The 14,538-nt window shown below is 39.4% G+C and overlaps 1 protein-coding gene across 1 annotated transcript in view; it reads right to left on the bottom strand.

Annotated features, from left to right (window-relative positions):
• Positions 1-2,133: 2,133 nt before the first annotated feature.
• The window catches only part of adgrd1 (adhesion G protein-coupled receptor D1), a gene marked incomplete at its 5' end in the record, with an annotated part of 36,643 nt that continues 24,238 nt past the window's right edge, over positions 2,134-14,538 (bottom strand). Inside the window, 12 exons of the mRNA XM_083913138.1 lie at positions 2,134-4,263; positions 4,355-4,447; positions 4,678-4,719; positions 4,814-4,940; positions 5,043-5,134; positions 5,319-5,385; positions 5,658-5,724; positions 7,113-7,266; positions 7,703-7,814; positions 8,184-8,287; positions 10,208-10,331; positions 10,921-10,994. Of these exons, the coding sequence (XP_083769264.1) occupies positions 4,168-4,263; positions 4,355-4,447; positions 4,678-4,719; positions 4,814-4,940; positions 5,043-5,134; positions 5,319-5,385; positions 5,658-5,724; positions 7,113-7,266; positions 7,703-7,814; positions 8,184-8,287; positions 10,208-10,331; positions 10,921-10,994 (1,152 nt within the window). The 3' untranslated portion in view covers positions 2,134-4,167. The remainder of the gene's footprint in view (positions 4,264-4,354; positions 4,448-4,677; positions 4,720-4,813; positions 4,941-5,042; positions 5,135-5,318; positions 5,386-5,657; positions 5,725-7,112; positions 7,267-7,702; positions 7,815-8,183; positions 8,288-10,207; positions 10,332-10,920; positions 10,995-14,538) is intronic.

The following is a 14,538-nucleotide window of genomic DNA, read 5'->3' as shown; positions in this document are numbered from 1 at the left end:
AAATACTGTTTTAGGAAACTTAATGTTGGTACAGTGTAAAGTTGATGACATTTTAAATGATGTCAACTCCTCCATTCTCACAGTATTTCTAAGAAAAAAAGCAACACCTCATCAAGTCCATCTGTTGGAGAACATATTTCATTGTACAAAAAAATGTATGAAAATGTAAAAGAATTTAGCAACAGAAATAGCTAAAGACACCGTAAAACTTCACAGAATTGTGTCGAAACACAACCACTATTCCTCAAAAAGCACAATATACTGCAGCTTACTAAGATGTGAGGTACTGCAAATATACCAGTTCATTTTAAAGAGAGAAAACACACAAATACACACATTTTACATGACAACATACTGAGTGTAGAGCTGTGGCACTTTGCAGAAGACATGATACAGAACTCAATCACGAAATAAATAAATACATTATATCAGAATAACATCATGCAGTTGTTGTGTTACGCTGTCCCCCAAACTGGATTAAAGCTGCACGAATCAGATGCATCTTAAAAGAAGCTCATCCAAGTAAAATAAGCAGTTTGTCCTCTGTGATGATGAATACTGTGACAGCTTGGTGAAACCATTATTTTGCTTTTAAGGCATGAATCTAATATTTGATATAAGGAACATGTGCTGCTTTACTTGGTCTTTTTCATCCAGGTTTATGCATGTGTACCCGAGCATACCCTGAAAATAAGGATCATCTCAAATTTTATGCTAGTAAATGAAACAGATGTAATTGCCCTATTGTATTGTTTGATAAGAATTACATGTCAAAACATATCTTAAAAGGGAGAAAGCTGTAGCACATTGATGCATTTCATAGCGTTTAATTGTACAAACACACAAACCAATGTTTCAGCACCACTGTGTCTTCGTCAGAGTTAAAACGGGACAGAGACGAGGTAAGCAGGTGTACTGTATAGACCACCCACAAAAGGTGAGCAATCCTCGTTGGATTGGAACAGGATTTCAAATCTCATCTCATCTCATCTTCAGCCTCTTATCCGGAGTCGGGTCGCGGGGGCAGCAGCTTTAGCAGGGAACTCCAAACTTCCCTTTCCCGGGCCACATTAACCAGCGCTAACTGGGGGATCCCAAGGCGTTCCCAGGCCAGCATGGAGATATAATCTCTCCACCTAGTCCTGGGTCTTCCCCGAGGCCTCCTCTCAGCTGGACGTGCCTGGAATACCTCCCTAGGGAGGCGCCCAGGATTCATCCTTACTAGATGCCCGAACCACCTCAACTGGCTCCTTTCAACGCAAAGGAGCAGCGGCTTCAACGGATTTCAAACTTCAGCGGTTTTCAAATCTATTGGATGGTAATCCCCAAGTGGGAGCTACCATTGCTAATGTCAAAATGCCACACCCATGTGCATTATAATCAGGAACAAAAATTTTTGAGACTACGATTTATTGCAAACCCCTGCGCAGAAACACTCAATACTCTTCAAAAAGTTGAGAGTAATCATCCTACACCGTGCATATTCCTATTGGCCAATTTTTTCAGACTATGAGTTCCAGTCTAGTCGAGTCAAAAACATAATCCTTAATGTCCTGAAAAGTGATGCATCTCTGAATAGTATTAGCTCAGTGCATCCCTTGATAACATTTAAACGATCTCGCAACCTGAGAGACAGATTGGTTCATTCACCAACACAGGCTGCCTGCTCAACGGACACTAAGTACTTTACACATCCACTTACTGGTAGAAAACACACCATAAATTCCTTCATAAACTGTAGCAGCGCATGCATTGTCTCAATTCTGAAATGTCTTTTTGGTCTAAAATAGTTCTAAAGATTTGCATATCTGAACACAAAACATGGACTATGCTACTGCTGGCCACTTTGCACAGGCTAAACATGGTTCTGCAGCATCATTAAAGTTCTGGGGAATAGAAAAAAAACAGTCTAGTCGAGTCCAAAAGATAATCCTTAATGTCCTGAAAAGTGATGCATCTCTGAATAGTATTAGCTCAGTGCATCCCTTGATAATGTTTAAACGATCTTGCAACCAGAGAGACAGACTGGTTTATTCTGCCTGCTCAACGGACACTAAGTACTTTACACATCCACTTACTGGTAGAAAACACACCATTAATTCCTTCCTAAACTGTAGCAGCACACGAGTTGCCTCAATTCTGAAATGTCTTTGTGATCTGCTTTATGTTGGACAAACTAAAATAGTTCTAAAGATTTGTATATCTGAACACAAAACATGGACTATGCTACTGCTGGCCACTTTGCACAGGCTGAACATGGTTCTGCAGCATCATTAAAGTTCTGGGGAATAGAAAGAAAAGTCACCCTCTCCTGGAGACGGTGACGTGATCAACTCACTGCTCCGCATATTGTCTTAGATCTGTTACACGTGATGATATATTCTGTAAATTTTTTAAATCTTTGTAACTTAGAGATACAGTATATCTCTGTTCTTTTTGTCCTTGATGTGATTGTGGTGCAATGGATTAGAAATCCTGTTCAACCAATTATCCAATAAGGATTGTTCACCTGTTGTAGGTGGACTATACTGTACTGTACGTCTGTTTACCTTGTCTCTGTCCTGTTTGACTCTGATGGAGACAAAATAGTGCCGTAACATTGGTCTTTTTGTTTGCATAATTAAAGGCTACTAAATTTATCATTGTGCTCCAGTCTTCTCTCTCTTTTAAGTTTACTGTCCTGAGCTGAGAGGAACCTGATTCAGCCAAATGCTGCTGGAAATGCGTGGGGACCCTGTTTCTATGTCCAAACAGATCTATGTGATTTAAAGGAATGTTTTGACTAATACTTGGAATATATATTCATTTGCTTTCTTGCTGAGAGTTCGATGAAAAATGGTTACCACTCTAAATATGAAACTAGCAGCATACTAGCTTAGGTTAGCTTCGGACAAATTCTAAAAACAGTAGAAAACAGCTAGCTTGGCACATAACAGTAAAACCAAAATGGGTAATTTTGCACTTCTGTTTTTGTACAGATTAAATAATGGAGTTTCTATTTATACCTAGGTGAAAATAGCTTTTGCCGTGCAATCTGTTCCCCGGTTGCATAAGCCTATGCCTTCACAGATTTAATTCAGCATTTTGTTAGGGCTACGGTTAGGGTCAGGATTAGAGGGTAGTTTTAGGGTCCACATAAGCCTATTTTCCGGGCACTGATTGTGGAAAAAATAACAGACATGAACATAGGACCCTTTCTGTGAAAATTGGGGAACATTGGACCCTTTTAAAAAAAAAAAATGTGTATGTGACCGGGGAACATTGGTACGTTGCCTCATCCACTGCTTCAAATAGCGATAAAGTAGAATATGTGGAAGGTAACTGTTGGTGAATGGATTAAGCATTGGACTTTCACCCAGAAGAACACGGTTCAAATTCAGCCTGGGATATAAATTAGGACTTTGTTGACTTATTATTTTCGCAGTTTGGTTAGATTTAGTCAACTAAACTACACAATTGAGTTTGGGCAACAAAGCAACATGGTTAGGTTTAGGCAACAGAACCACTTGTTTAGGGTTAGGCAAAAAAAAAGAGAGTGAAAATAGCATTGTTTGCTACCAACAACTGGGTACAAATAGTATACACTTATACTGTATTTGTACCAGGGTGTACCAGCCTTTACTATTGAATAAATTAAATATGATGTGTTTATTAATGAGAGGCAGGCTAGCTATTTCCCCCGCCTCCAGTCTAAGCTAAGCTAACTAGCTCCTGGCAGTGGCTTTTTATTCAACAGACATGAAAGTGGTATCGATCTGTTCATCTAACTCTCAGCATTGTTCAAAATGTCAAACTATCCTGTTGTCAATTAGTAAGACAGTTGCAGTATAGCGATGGACCATGCAACAATGAAAATCTAGAAGCTCCACTACACTGAACTGCACTCCTGGATATTAAGATTCTCACTGACCTCCTCGGAAATCCCTGCTCTTGTTTTTGGGAACACAATATTTTTTTATGACAATAATAAGGCACAGTCCTTAGAGTCTGTTTGTCTTTAAAAGTGAAGCTATAAGTCAGCTACACAACATGTCCTTTGGTATCACTTTCCCTTGGGTGAGTGTCCAATTCATTGCATAACATAGTGGGAGAATACTCTGGCTTAGTGTTTGTCATTCCACACTAGTGAGCTTCAGATTGCTCTCCAGCCACAGACAGAAAATGGTTCTACACGGCGGAGAGGTCGATACGATTGGCCGAGTTGGTGCTTTTGTCCCATGTGTTCATCTTGGTGGGAGTCACTCCTTCCTTGTTTCCATTCATCTAGAGGATGGAAAGGAGAATGTTAGACTGAGGCAGTTAAGAGTTAAACAGCTCATTTTTGTTTGAGTAAATCTTTAACACCAGCACTCACAATGTCGGAGTTGAATGGCTTCACATTGATGTTTCGGATGGAGCTGCTGGTAAGAGACCACACCTTGGTTTTGTGTTTGAAAGCAGCTCTGACCTACAGAAGGAAGCAAAGCCATAATAAATAATGGTGACAAATGCCAGACAGAACACATCTTATCACCCTACTGTAAATTAGAAATTGAGGGTGCAACAGAGAACAGCATCCCTTCTCTGCTAATTAGGAAAAATAATCTTGACTAATTGAAGGTTTAGTAGCATTTTCTCCGACAAGATGTGACAGATCAAAACATTAAAAATACACATCCAATATATCTAGCACCATACCTCAGAGTTGAGAAGACAGTGAAACAAGAAGACGAAGAACCCCTAAAGAAAAGGAAACAATGTAAACTTAAGCATCATTTTCACAAATAGCTGCAAACATTTTAGAAAATAGAGCAATCCGTACTGAAGCACTTACTTGTAATGAGTTGAATACAGCAAAAATATACAGGAACGGCAAAGAGTGTGCATTGACAGCGAGAACGCCAAAGATCCAGGAAATGCCGAGTATAGGCAAGAGCACAGCCACTGCTTTTACGGTTAGCCTTAAAACAAAGCGATAGGCAACCATGTTTGTATTAGTGACCTTGATCAAGAGAACAAAATTAAAAGAGCACTGGTCTGATCATGAAAACTAATCAACTCACTTGACTGCGTTGGCATCTCCATGAACCTTATAACTCTCTCCACTAATTCGAGATATGATTCTGGTCACAGATATCAGAATGCCAATGTTCACCTGGAAATCAGCAAGGAGGTAAAACACATTTTACACAGTGGCACAGGAGATATGATTTTGTTTTTGTTCCTGCTCGAATAGAATATAGGTTTATGAATGGGTAAAGATTCAATTGTTTCTAAAAATGTGCAGCAAATTGGGAACTGTAAAAAATGACAAATGCTAACTGATGCTAATTCCTCACCACAATGACAAACAGGGCCGGTGCCACAAAGGCCCAGATGGCTCCATTGGTCAGTGATAGCCAACAGCTGAGAAAGCAAGGACAGGGGCAGGGGTAAAAAAAAATACTAAAAAAAAATCACACTTTCCCTTCCAAGTATAAATACTGTAATGCTGTAATGTCAATATGAAATGACATATGTGACAGTGTAAACCTAAAAGCTTCAGAATAACATCGAACACAGTCAGTGGTTTCAATTTCTTCCACAGGTGATGTCATTTTCGTGCAATGCCACTGGAATAAAATGAATATAATCTAATATAATTCACAAGATTTTATTTTTGTGCCGGTAATACTTACTTGTCAACCTCACCATAACTGTTCAAGGCTGATGTCATGGACACCACACATATTACCAATGGAGAGCCTGATAATAAACAAAAAAAACACACATGTTACACGTTCACTGAAGAGGTCACATAGTATCCATGACTGGATTAACAAGACATGGGGCCAAATCCACCAACGGTTGATCAGTGGAACAGTATAAAACCAGTAGCAGGAATGTGTATTTTGTCACCCGTATGCTTATGTGCGTTTATCAAGCAGGGGGAAAAAAAAGTCACAGCTTTACACTATATACTACAGTGCTGCTGTTACAGTCATTCCCCGGCTGCAATAACGGTGCAGAGAATCTAAGAGTGCAGATAGGGGAAGACCCTGAAACACTGACCAATCAGGGGAGGGGAGCTTAAAGAGACAGGAGCTAAAACGTAGCATTTGAGCCGGGGGGTGAATACATTCAGACAGACAGTATGAGAAAAATAATGTGTTTTTGAACATGTCTTAAAAGAAACCCCAAAGTATGCACCAATAAATAAGCTTAATAGGGGAATTTCAATCTCCGCAGTGTCATCTGAAAGTATGCCTCTGTTAATTTTAGCAAACAGCCTTGTGACACTTAATTGTCCAACATGGTAAACTCCACCCATTGTAGCACCTGTCTTGGCATACACGTTATCACCCAGTGGCAGTTTTTTAAATGATCTGCTGTGCTACTCATGGCTAATATCCCTGAAAATGAGACTTTTTAATTCTTTTATCAGTTGACATGCTGAGCCTAAAGGTTTCCAGCATTATATAGTACGAGGAAACTTTTACTTTGGAGGAGGAAATAAAAGATAGTGGTAGTCATAGAAGTCGTCAACAGCTGCAGCAATTCATTCTCAAATGAGTATTTACTTTTTATGTGTGACAGCTATACTTCTGACTGTGAGACAAGTCTCCAGCACACTATTCGCAGTTGGCCACACAAAATGAAAAATCACTCTGGCCTGAAGAAAGGAAGTAATAAAAAAGGGATCGTTTTCCCCCTAATGGGTTCAGCATGTGAAGGAGAGACTATGCATTCCCCAGCCGCCTAAGACAGTATACATCTGTCCCAGATTCTTTTTATCTGTCCATCAAACTCCAGTTCACTCAGATCAGGACGGGCAATTGTTATGCTGGAATGCAAAGCAGATTTATCCAACAGGGTCATAGTTACTTAGTTTTCATAAACAATATTTGACCAGTTAGGTCACTTAAAAATGGTCAAATTATATTTACAGTAATGGCCTGGCATGAGGTAGAGGACACTGGGTTAAATTAGGGACAATAAGGTGAAATAGTATAGGCTCTATATTAACACACAAAAGAGAAAATGAGGCACAAGGAATAAGACATGAATGGTTTTTATATTCTGGAGCAAATATGGCAGATACATCATCTGTGTTTTACATCTTATAGTTATTAAAGACTGCTGAGCGGACCTACCCCAGCCAATGCCGTAGTAGTAGAAGTGTTTACTGCCCTCAGAACCGAACACTTTGACCACCATACTGTAGAGGTGGAGTCCCTCCACCAGCATCCAGGCGAAGGCGCTCAGGAAGAAAAAGTGAAGCAGGACAGCCATGACTTTGCAAGGCAGCTGGGACAGGAGACAAAATCAGGATCTTTACCATCAAAACAACTACTTTTTAAATTGTAATTTATGTATTGCATAGTTATTAAAAGGCATTTTGCTTGTTTTTCTTTTTATATTTTGATCACTATTTTTTCTGTGGTAGCAATGGATTGCATTTTCTTCTTTTAAATATATTCTTTCTTTCTTTTCTTTTTTTACTTAGACCCCATTTGACATTTACACTGTAGTTCTCCTCACACATCATCTTTGTGTAACGCAAATTCCCATTATCTATTTTAACAATTATAATGTTATTAGAATAAACAACAAGGCACTATTCCCATCATCATTATTATAATCCTCAACATTCATTTTATCGCTTATCATCATTTTTTCTCGATTGTCTTCTTCCTCATCATTCTAATCATCATCATTAACATAATCAGTACTGTGGACGTACCGTGCCTGGGTCGAAGCGAGCACTGATGAGCAGTAAGATCTCAGCCACCAGAATGGCGAAGGACAGGTTGGCATGGATGTGGTAGCGTTGGTTACGGATGGTACTCACTGACCTGCAGAGCAGCAGAAGCTCAACATCACATTTACTTGCTATACTGCCCTACAAAGCCAAAGTGCAGTAACTACGAAATCATTTAAACAATAAAAAATAACTTCAAAGTTTGTTTATTGTCCCAACAAACTAATAGTTGGCACATTTATGATAGATCATGGTTTATTGGTTTGCCACGGTATGATTTTTATCCAAATGAATGCTACCTCTATATTTTCAGGCTTTAAAGTGTGCAGAATTCACGTTACTCATGATTTCAAAGTTACTGCACTTAGGCTTTGTAGGGCAGTATAGTGCTTTTCTATAAGAGCACTTAAAACATAAAAGGTGAATGATGTACAGCACAGGTTGTTAAGTTGTTGGTACTCACGACAGAACTGCAAAAGTGACCAGAGTGATGGCAAGACAGAAGATTGAAATTGAGCAGCCAACATAACCGATGGTTGATAGTGCCACCCTGTGGCCTGTAGTGAGCTGAGTGCACAGACACATCACCATCAACAAATCAACAATGGACAACAAAAAAACATGTAAAAACATTATTTTTTGTGCTGCGAAAGCACAGGCAACCCTAGTTAACCTGTTTCATTCAGCCTGTATCATTAGCCAGGAAAATTGAAAGGGGCCCCATGTAGTTTATGATGAAGAACACAATACTGACTCTCATTGGGACTCCCAAGACTGGGCATAGTGTCATAAAGCTTTAGCAAAATGATTGAAATCCCCCTGTGCGAAAGATAAAACACAACGTTTGAATTAAAACGTTTTATTTTATTTTTTTTATAAGTATATTCACATGTTTTGACAGTTTTATGAGAGGTTTTTCACTGTAAATGTGCAGTCATACATCTTTTTTATTATGATTATTTTGGATATGCAAATGTACATTGGCCAAAAAGTTAAAGAGTGACAGATTGTGTTTCTCTATATGCACATTTCCATGGCGTACGTCCTAGTGTATTGATGTTGTTTTGGAGTTCAGGCTATTTTGAGGGTTTGGGTTTGATTCTCCATTAACTGTCTTCACATGTGCCTGTCATTAGGAGGGCAGAGGAGTTTCAGCCTTCCAGAAAAGATATATGTGGGATGTTCCCTTGCAGCTGAGGGATGAAGTAGCCCACTAATTAGAGACTGGCTAAGGGAAAGTATAGCATCAAATAGACTTCTGCTCTTTAAATACAGCACTGGCCCACTTAGCTGCAAAAATGAAGTCCTCTTTTCTATTTAAATAAGCCATTTTGGATGTAACCATACTCCCGTGGCACATATTCTTGAATAACAAAGAGTTAGACTGTGGTGACAAAGTACACAGGTTTGGTATTCCAGATTGCTCTCCATGCAGATATTGTAAAATGCTGTGCAGGAGTTCAGAGGAGAGAATAAGTATTAGCCCAGATGTTTCAAGGGGACCGTTTTCAGTCTCTTGAGAGTGTGTGGTCTTTGAGGGGTGGACCACTGACCTTTGCAGAGACCCAAAAATACCAAACTCAATCATGGTTGTCTGAGGTACTTCTGCACAAAACCACCAGTGAAACCGACATTGTGACTGCGTAGGTCTGCTTACAATTGACCTACAGGGAGGAGCGATAAACTGTCCAAAGGCTGAAGTCGGGGGTTCTGGTTGGTGGCTTATTTTGTGGTTAACCATAGCTTCCTGTCCAATTATGTTCCTACAAATGAACTTCTAATGTGACAAAGATACAGCCGGAGGGACGCTTTTAAATATGGCTGGGATAGAGGGATGCTTCTAAATAGTAGTGGGAGGTTCACTGTTTCCCTTCAACAGATTAAATGAAAACTTGCACAGGTGTTACTAATAATGTTTACAATGGCAGTTTAACAATGATCCAGCATGCAAAATAACAGGTCCATGGATGTATTGTAAGAACTGGATACCGTACTCAAAGACGATTGCCATTCCCTTTAATGTAAATTGTTACTGTTGTTGTTGTTGTTGTTGTTGTTGTAATCAATTGCCTTTTAAAGACAAGTAAAAGTTTAAAAAAGTGTGATATTTACAGACGTATCTTGTGGAGCAAAATGTTAAAATCTCTAAAGCTTAAAGATCTTAATTCAGGCATTAAAAAACAACATTGACTTTTAGATGAGCGAATCGAAAGTGCAAAGATGCTAACTTATTTCCAGATTTGAGGACTCATTCCTGCAGCACTCTACTCACTTCCTAATTCCTTTTAGTTCTGTTTTAGTTTCAACCAACTCCCGAGGTAAATATCTGGCTCTTTAGCTGCTAAATGCTTCATTATGTTCACAAGCAAGTTGTTAACTTTGCCTGAACTTCCTCACTGAAAACAGCTGTCTGATGCAATCCATTGATCATTTGAAAAAAACAAACATAAATTTGAGCAGCTTTAGAGAGTAGCTAAAATGTCATACCTTTAAGGGCACCACTTGCATAAGTATGGCAAAGTTGGTAAGGTGGTTGCACAAACACACGGAGTACGTCATGTTTCCATCTGACCGTACACATCCTTCGTTGGACCATACTCCTTCATTTGAGCTGAAAAGGATGACAATTAGGTATTATTTACAGAGACAATATACTCCCATATATATCAATATAACAACCCTAGCATGAAGAACAAACATTTCATAGGAACACTGCTGGCAAGGATAAATGGACGAACATGATCCACTGTGGGAGGCACACAGAGAATTTCTTTTACCTAATTTACCAGGACAATCTGACAGGGCAATCCTATAATTCACATTTTTCTAAAGTTTCAGGGCAAAGGGGAGTGAAGAGAGGAAGCCTTTGGATCCAACGAAAACGTACTCCCTTTTAAAATGATTTATGCTCTCTGAATCTTTTATCAGATCGCCATATTTTTTCTCCAGAGGCCCGTTGCTCAAGATAAACAGAAACAGGAACACATGTAACTCTGGCTGTTTTTGATTTGAATGGGAAAAGGGAAATACACCTTTTCCAAATCATTGGTCATTACTCGAGATTTAAAGCCTGTAGAACTTTAACATGCAAGCAAGAATATACAAAGAGTCGACAATCAAGATAAAAAGCATCTTTGGCTCAACATCCGAATGAATTATTGAGTATTGATTGTGCGTCTGAATCCCGAACACAGACCCACCTGTAGTCCAAGAAGGCACAGTAGAGGAAGACTTTATTGCTCTGATTTAGGACTTGCTCTTGCTGTTCTTTCGTCTGAAAAAGAAATGTCAAGTATTGATTTTTAATAGTGAGTATGTGATGTAGGAAACATTTGCTTTTGGATTGCACTGGCTCGTTAAATTACAAGCACAACTCAGGGCAACCTGATCAAGAAGACAACATGGATTATTTTAAACACAAATTACCAGCATTCATTCTGTCTTTCCATCCACTTGCTCAACAGAAGCATCAGATCTTGATACATTAAAACTACACATACTGTTCAGTTTGCTTTTGTATCTTAAAAGAAGAGCAAAACCACAAAATAAAAACGCTTCGCTGGTGCTTAGATGCATATGAAAGAAGGTTTCAACAAAAGTGGTCTGAGATCATACTAAAGGGCAGACAAGACGCAGATCGACACTCAGCAAAGGTGATTATTACACTCAGCGAAAATCCCAACTGTCTTCAAGATTCTTATTTGATTATAACTCACTTTTTCCATGTCAGTCCTTAATATGAGATTTGGAGTCCCTGGAGACAGTGAGCTAATGGCTACAGTGCAAGAATGCAGTAATTGGGGCTTGGCCGTGGTTTCAGGTCAAACCACTACCCTCCTCAATCTGTCATCTGAAGAAAACAACACTTTCATTGGCTGGTCGGGTGCATATGGAGAGACTGCACACCTCTTCTCATTCCCCAAGCCTTGACTCTCAGACTGAATAAGTGTATGATTAGATGGACTGCGTCTGCACTGTTTCCTTCTGGAAAAAGTGAGCGAGACAGTGAAACTGACACTGAGGCTGTCTGTTTCCTGGCCCATAGGCACAGTGATTCATATTACAAAGCATAGCACAATACGTTGACTTCATTGTGTAACCAAATTGTTGCTCTCATTCTGTCTGTTTCCCACATGCAGCTCTTTAGTCCTCATGTATTGTCACCTCCGAGTTGAACGCAATGGATGGATATGCATGTGGCCTATTAGAGCGAGCAGCACAATAGATCCGAGAACCACGAGAGCGCCGTAAATGCAACCCGTCACCACAAGCAGGCAGCCAGCTTTGAGGAGCTGCAAGAGCAACCCAGTGGGTGAATTTACTGCTCTCTTGTGGGCTTTAATAACTCATATTGCTTGTTGGGTGTAAATGAAAGCAGATGGGAGAGAGACAGGCTGTAATTGGCACACTGTAAGCCATGCTTTACATGCTCTCTGCAACGGTTGAACCTTTAATGTTACTTTGCAATTACGGAAGACTAATTACCCACATTAGGCACAAATGTAAACCCCGGCTCAAGGGAAACAATCCATCATTATCAAACCACGATATGTACCAGACAAAAGCTAAATATACATTGACTAACAGACCATCACACATATAAGGAGTGCTGTTTGGCTATGCGTCCTCTCTAGCAACTGTCTGTTTGTTGTACATCCTGCATGTTTTCCAGTTGATATCGGAGAAGAAGTGCAGAAACATTAAAGTCACTGGTGAGTGTTAAAAGGCACTCGGAGATCTGGCCGTTGTTCACTCCGTGTCCTGAGGCCTCAGCCACCAGCCAAGACTGGAGCAGCACTCAAACTCTTTATTAACAACAGAAGGCCAGCAAACACCGCCTCGGAAATCACTTTGAGCCTCTTAGGGACAATGGACACAGAGATGAAGAAGAGAAGAAGAAGAAGAAGAGGAGGGAAGATAGTGTGACAGCAGAGTAATACAGAGTGACAGATAGAGGGAAAGGGTCAGAGAAAGAGAGGCTGATAAATCATACATAGTTAATGTGTTTCTGGTACTTCAATGTCACTATGTCCCATTTGGTGCAACCACAGCTCCATCTACAGTACTTTAACCACAACTCACGCTCCACAGTAGTGACATCGGCAAAATTGGTTTTAATCTCCAGATTCCCCCAAAAAATATCAGCGGTGGGAGACGTATTTAGATCCTTTACTTACATTAAAGTACCAGCACAGCAATGTAAAAATAATGCATTGTCAGTACAGAAGTATTTTCATGAATGACAATAGTAGTGCTTATTCTGCAGAAAAATGGTCCCTGTGACTGATGTGTTATCATATAGAACATTATTAGATTGTCAATAGTGATGCATTATTTCACTGATCACTGTACGTGATCACCTAACTGTACACAGTACCAGGTGTAGGTGGTTTATTCCAGTGGTTCCCAACCTAGGGGTCAGGCTTCCTCTACAGCAGGGGTCTGCAACAGGCGGCTCTTGGGCGCCTTTCCCTTCAGGTGGCTAATCTTGAGTTGGTGACCCGCACTGGTATGCTAGCTGCGGATAAATCCCCCCCAAAAAAACTTATCTGAGGAAAATAATGTTGCGTGGACATATTAATTTGCTTTCACATGATGATTGCTTACCTGTATGCTTGATATGTGGTGAGAAATTAAGGAACAACCACAATTTTAGGACCGGTGATAATAGGAATAAAATGTCAACAGTAACTATATATAAACTTTTATAAACTGTGAGATCAAATATGTTTTGTGGCTCCAGACAAATTTTATCTGGTGGAAGAGGGGGCAAAATGGCTCTTTTGATAGTAAAGGTTGCAGACCCCTGCTCTACAGGGTCACAAGTTTAATTTGAGGGGTTGTTGATGACTAATTTAGTAAGAAAGACACACATTCAACTGCTTCGGTCATTTTTTAAATTTCGTTATAAAATAGCAAATATTGTTTCCCCTTAGGGATTCAAACAGCTTTTTAACGGTCCCATATTATGCTCATTTTCAGGATTATAATGTATTTTGGGTTTTTATTAGAATATGTTTACATGTTTTAATGTTAAAAAACACATCATTTGCTCATACTGTCTGTCTGAATGTAAAATAAATTTAGCGTTTGTTCCCTCTCCTATAAAAACCCAGTCTGTACTGTGGCGGGGCCTCCTACCTATATATAGTATAGCTGTAACATCACAACCGTACAGAAGTCCTGATGGCTCGTTTAATGACACAGTTTCTGAATATGGTCTGTTTGCACTTCTCTGTAGATTGAGGGTTTTCATAATTTCACAGTATTCATATAGCACCTCAAACTGCTTTATAATACTCTTTGGTGGAACTGCTAAAAAATCATAGTCATCAGAAACGTGATGAGAGGCCCCAACTAGAGACTACAGATTTGTAACGGGTCACAGGCCAAAAAGGGTTGGTGACCACCGGTTTAATATTCAAAGATGAATTAAGTAGTAAAATAAATGTTGCAGTGCAAAAATAACTAAAAACAATGAAATGAAAATAATAATAGTAGCATAAAATGGATACTCAAGTGAAGTACAACTCTTTCCAAATAGTACTTATGTATGATAACAGAATAAATTCAAATGATTACTCTCTGTCACTGGCAGCTTTAATATATGGAAGGAGTCTTGGGGTGTTATTAACTTGGATTTCAGTTGAAACAGCTGCAGAGGGTATAAGAACCGTAAATCATGATGCAACTCTTTTGGAGAAAAGAAACACTGTTAGCTGCCAAGTCATCATCATAACATACATATAATATGATAATGTTTTTATATAATGGATATGTAATGGTGCCCCACCAATCAGCAAATGGCCTTCAACATC

This window comes from Echiichthys vipera (genome assembly GCF_963691815.1).
Source record: "Echiichthys vipera genome assembly, chromosome: 4".
NCBI lineage: Eukaryota > Metazoa > Chordata > Actinopteri > Perciformes > Trachinidae > Echiichthys > Echiichthys vipera.
Note: the sequence above shows the minus strand (reverse complement) of the source record. Positions and strands in the feature narration are given on the sequence as shown.